The sequence below is a fragment of the Lactuca sativa genome, chromosome 2 (assembly GCF_002870075.4).
Source record: "Lactuca sativa cultivar Salinas chromosome 2, Lsat_Salinas_v11, whole genome shotgun sequence".
In the NCBI taxonomy this organism is placed as follows: Eukaryota; Viridiplantae; Streptophyta; class Magnoliopsida; order Asterales; family Asteraceae; genus Lactuca; species Lactuca sativa.
Window position 1 is genome coordinate 28,703,949 of NC_056624.2, and position 5,768 is coordinate 28,709,716.

Below are 5,768 nucleotides of genomic sequence, written 5' to 3' on the forward strand. Positions count from 1 at the left end.
TGGCAAATTAACATTTATTTATTAAAGTAGATGTGAAGTTTTATCTGAAAATCTAGGGTGTTTCAAATAAGGAAAATTGATCCTATAAATAATGTTTTTTTTTTTTTGAAACTGCAAACTAATTTATTCTTAAATTATGGTCATCTATGTCTCTAAGGAAAGTTGAAGCCATATTATTTCAATTGAAAAAACCATTCCGTTCCGATAAGCCAAAGACCCTTTCAATATTGTTAATCTATAAAAACTTATTAAAAGCAATTCTTGGTATTATGATGATAGTAAACACATAAAGATGTAATGCTTTTTCAACATTGTTAATTTATAAAACGTTTCGGTTGATATGCCAAAATTTAAGTAACACTTATTTACAATTGTATTGGTGGGAGATGGTATCAAGCATGCAGTCAACAAAGACAATTCAATCTTTTTATTATAATCGATATATCCTCACATATAGATTAAATTTGAACACGATTCGTATTATCTTGTTCAGAAAAAAAAAACATAGAATTGTTTACTTCTTGTGGTAACATTTTAATTTCGTAAGATATTTTTTCCCTGCTTTGTAAAAAAATTATGACTTCTAATACGAATTCGCATAAGTATAAAATGTAATGGTGTCATCATCATCGAAACATAATCAGGGAGGTGATATGGCTCAGGCCTAAACAAGGGTGATCGGGAAGGTTTGGGCTGGTCGGCACACAATCCTCGAAAGTGAAGGCTTTGTGACGGTGGGGCTGTGGAACTCGGTGGTGTATTGGGTGTGGTGCTTGTATGTCTACAAGTCTTAAATCCCTAAAAGCATGTTTATCAACCGTCGTAAGCATAGTTTTTATTGCCACATTAGTTTCCAATTAAATTTATGAAACAAAAACTTATCAACTTCAAACCTCTCTGATCATTGACGATTTGGAAAAAAAATCAAAAAAGTTATAATTTATCATCATCTAAATTGAAATGTATTATAAAACACTATCATATAAATTTGTATTTTTTTTTTTTTGACAAAATATGTAGAATTTTAAAATAAAATAATATACAAAAAAAAACATTTGCCTAAAATAATATATTACAAGATCAAAGATGATAAATTGTTACGTATATATTGAAAAAATGGCAAAATATTATATTATAGTTATGTGATACTTATGTGTTTAATGATTAATATCAAATATTAACATGAAACATTATTTTAATATTTATTAAAAAAATTAATTAGTTAATTAATAATAAAAAATTGACGTTTAATTATAATTAGGGCTCGAATGGTTGAATTATTCAACCAAACATGGCATTTCTCAAATTAAAACTTGTTTTGAGATCTACTCTAAATATTCGATTTTTTATCAACCTCCCATAGGAGAGCTCTAATTAATAAAGGTACACTGAGTGCTATAATACATAGTTTTTTCTAACGGAAAATGGGGGTTTCTCAAATTAAAACTTGTTTTGAGATCTTCTCTACATCTTCAACTTTTTATCAACCTCCCATGGGAGAGCTCTAATTAATAAAGGTACACTAAGTGATATAGTAGTTTTTTTTAAGGTAAGTACAATATATTTCTAAACTATTCTTAAATTCTCATAAGAGACTTGAATCTTAAGAGCAATCGGTATGGGCCAAACAAGATGTAACGCCGCTTACGTGGCGCTTGGCGACACCGGCTTAACGGGGGGAACACCGCCTCCCCTCCCCTGCTCGTTGCAACTCGTCAAGGGTGGATCTCGTTGGCGTCACGACCGGATGAAACGAATGAATTGTTACCGTTTGAAATGGTTTAATTGCAATGTTGACGTCGTTGACCCGGATTAACAAGCATGGCAAACTTGGTGAATTTGCCAATTCTTGAATGTGATTGTCTAATCCATTTTACCGCCCATCTAATTATCTCAACCGGCTTATCAACCTTTTTAATACCATCTTGCACCACCAAGTTTAAAATGTGGGCAACACATCTCATGTGTGTCCATTTCCCATTTAAGAGACACTTATTGCAATTTTGAAAGATTTTTTTTAAAAACTCAATTGCCATGTCATTAGTACTTGCGTTGTCAACGGAAATTGTGAAAACATTTTTTATTCCCCAATCTATTAAGCATTTTTCAACCACTAATCCAATATCAACCCCATGGTTTAATTGCAACGTTGACTCTCTTGAGGACAAAAACTCAACAAACACTCTCTTGGCGACTGATCAAGAACGTTGACGTCGTTGTTGGTACCCGCAACCCTAAAAATGCATGTCAAATCCATAAATCTTTAGAAGCGACAACCTTTAACACCAACGAAGGTGATCCGTGATGACCACTTGCGTATTGCCATTTCCATGCTACCGGACAATTTTTCCATTTCCAGTGTGTGCAATCAATGCTTCCGATCATTCCGGGAAACCCATGGCGTTCTTCATGCGCTGCATACAATTCTTGCAAATCATGCAACGAAGGTTTCCGCAAATACACGTCTCCAAAAGTTTCAACAACACCCCTTGACAATGTATACAAACTCTCTCTTGCGGTTCTTTTGGACATTCTCATATAGTCGTCTATGGTGTCGGGTGACTCCCCCATAGCTATCAAACGAATGGCCACAACACATTTCTGCAACGTTGTAAACCCTTGTCTACCTCTAGCATCATATCTTAATTGAAAAAATTCGTCTACCCGAAAATTAATATTCATATCTATTACCCGACCTATATTATTATCGGGTTAACCTATTACCCGAATGTTCATACCTGTTACCCGCTCTACCCGAATTCGGAACGGGTCGGGTGGGTAGAATAGGTCTCTTAAATGGGAAATGGACACACATGAGATGTGTTGCCCACATTTTAAACTTGGTGGTTCAAGATGGTATTAAAAAGGTTGATAAGCCGGTTGAGATAATTAGATGGGCGGTAAAGTGGATTAGACAATCACCTTCAAGAATTGGCAAATTCACCAAGTTTGCCAAGCTTGTTAATCCGGGTACAACGAAACACTTGGTAAGAGATGTTCCAACAAGATGGAACTCAACTTATCGTATGTTGAATATTGCCCAAGCTTATGAAAAAACTTTTGAGAGATACGATCTAGAGGAATATGAGTTTTGTTCCGACGTTGAAAAGGCGGGTTTATCGATTCCTTCACCGAGTGATTGGCAACATGTTAGGCATTTGTGTCATTTTTTAAATCCATTTTGTGATGTTACTGAAAGGATTTCTGGGACACTATAAGTGACATTAAACACATGCATTGAAGATATTTATTCCATCCGTACACTCTTGGATGATGCTATTCCCGATGCTAGCCATTGTGATATTGCATTGGCAATGAGAGTAAAGTTTGATAAGTATTTTGGCGATGTAGAAAAAATGAATTTATTGCTCTACTTTGCTTTGATTCTTGACCCGAGGAACAAAGTAAAGTATTTGGTTATACTACTTGAGGATTGTTATGGAAAAGAAAAGATGGAGGAGAAAAAGAAATATATTATGGATTCTATGTATGAATTATATAATGATTACATTAGAATTCATTCTCCAAGTACTACTTCTAGTACAACCAAGTCTAGTAATTCATTGTCGATTTTAGGAAAACGCCAAAATCTGAATGCTACAACACCAAAACCACCATTGAGAAATAAGCTAAGAGAAAAGATGAAAACAAACATAGTTGAATCAATTGGTGAGTTAGAAAAGTATTTGAAAGAAAGTGTTGAAGAAGATTCGTCAATGTTTAACATTTTAGATTGGTGGAAAGTGAATAGTCCAAGATTCCCAATTCTATCATTGATGGCTAAAGATTTGTTTGCTATTCCTGTTTCGACTATGGCTTCGGAATCTGTTTTTAGCACTAGCAGGAGGGTTTTGGATCCGTATAGGAGTTCTTTGACTCCTAAGATTGTTGAAAGTATAATTTGTACCCAAGATTGGCTTCGGGGTGGTATAAGTGACAACATCGATTTTGAACAAGATTGGGAAAACCTACAAGAAATTGATAAAGGTAGTTGTTTATCTTTCATATTTTTTAATATTTTGACATTTTACGTTTTGTCTTTTTAATGCTTATACTATTTGTATAGGATTAGGAGAAGTTGGTACGTCTAATTAGAGCTCGGATTGGATATGGAAATGAATGTGACAACGTAAAGATGCAAGATTGATGAATACTTTTGTGAAACTAAGAATCATTTGAAGGTGATTTGAAACTTGGTTATGTTTTCAATTGGGTTATGACTTATGAATTTTAATATTTTGTTATGTTTAGACTTTTATTGTTTGGTTGGGTTGTGTTTAGACTTTTATTGTTTAGTTGGGTTATGACTTATGTACGTTGTTTGTTCAATCGTGATGATATTATTGATGTTATTATTATATATCTTTTTTTTGGTAAAAAAAACAAATATCCTAGGATAGGTACGTGAAATTATTTTGTTTGGTATCATAATTCGTTATTTAGCATCACGGCATCACCACGAAATCTTCAAGCACACTTGAAAATCTTTAAATTAAAAAATAAAATAAAATAACCTTAAGAAATTTTCGGGTATACCCGACCTGACCTCAAATCCGAATACCCGAAACCCGAAAACCCGAATTACAATATAGGTCGGGTATCGCATATTTTTTTTTCTAAGGAAATACCCGTTCTATCCGAAACCCGAAAATTTTACTCGTTCGACACCCCTAGCCCCGGATGCTCCTTTCACGGTGAATGGAAACCAATACAAATATGGGTATTACCTTACAGATGGAATATATCCTCAGTATTCCACATTCGTGAAGGCATTCCGCCGCCCGGTTGAAGAACGCGGCAAATTTTTTAAGAGAAGACAAGAAGGAGCACGTAAGGATGTGGAATATGCTTTTGGAGTGCTAAAGGTGAAGTGGCATATAGTCGAACATGCAACACGACACGTTCAGTTTCAACCAGGAACAGTAGATTATTTGCATCGCGTTGTTGACATTCAGGACGTAAATAAACACAGACAACTTCGAGAGGACTTAGCGGATTATATCTTCTACGGTAACAATAACGATAACGAATAGCGTTGTATTTTTTTTTTTTTTGAATTTGGATGTTATTTCTTTTTTTGTTTTTGATATTATTTGTAATTTAGTCTTTATGTTAATTTTAATCTTTAAAAAATTTTTAATTGTTATTTATAATTTTTAAAAATTATGTTTTACTTATTATTTATATTTAAAAAATATTTGTCTAAATTTAAAAAAAAAAAAGATCGAAATAAATAAAAAATAAATTATAAAATGGAAAAAAAAAACTGGTGTCATAACAAGATACAACATGTTGTCCATTTCCCCACTTGGTGTTATAACATCATTGATGATGTGACATGTGATGTGGCACCAAAATGGTGTTACATCTAGTTGTCCACACCTTATGGTCTTAAACCTCAAAGAGAAAAAACGACACCTCATACCGCTGGACTAGAAGACCTTTGGTAAGATCACTATCCAGTTTACAGTTTAGTTCTACCAAACTCTAGGTTATAAAAGTTAGTCATGCCGTGACAAACAATGGTTACTACTTTTCTATGTTACAAGTTGCAGCAAGATAAGGGACCACTCGATAAAAAATACAAGATAGGTGACGTGGAAATTAAAGAATGGTAAAGTTTATGTTAAATAAAAAAATGGAAAAAAGAAGAGTAAAAGGTTTCTTTAGTTGTTTAGAACATGCATAAGGAAATTAGAATACGATTTATCATGCAAAAAAGTCAAAAGGATTAGTTAGTGATGTGTAGTCTACTCCCGCAGTCTCAT

At 33.6% G+C, this 5,768-nt stretch overlaps 1 protein-coding gene across 1 annotated transcript; it reads left to right on the forward strand.

Moving 5' to 3' along the window:
• The first annotated feature begins 2,813 nt into the window (after positions 1-2,813).
• LOC128132286 (zinc finger BED domain-containing protein RICESLEEPER 2-like) lies at positions 2,814-5,033 on the forward strand. The gene is made up of 4 exons (XM_052768800.1): positions 2,814-3,135; positions 3,244-3,987; positions 4,067-4,081; positions 4,735-5,033. The coding sequence occupies exons 1-4, from the start codon at positions 2,814-2,816 to the stop codon at positions 5,031-5,033; spliced, it is 1,380 nt and encodes a 459-aa protein (XP_052624760.1).
• Positions 5,034-5,768: the final 735 nt, after the last annotated feature.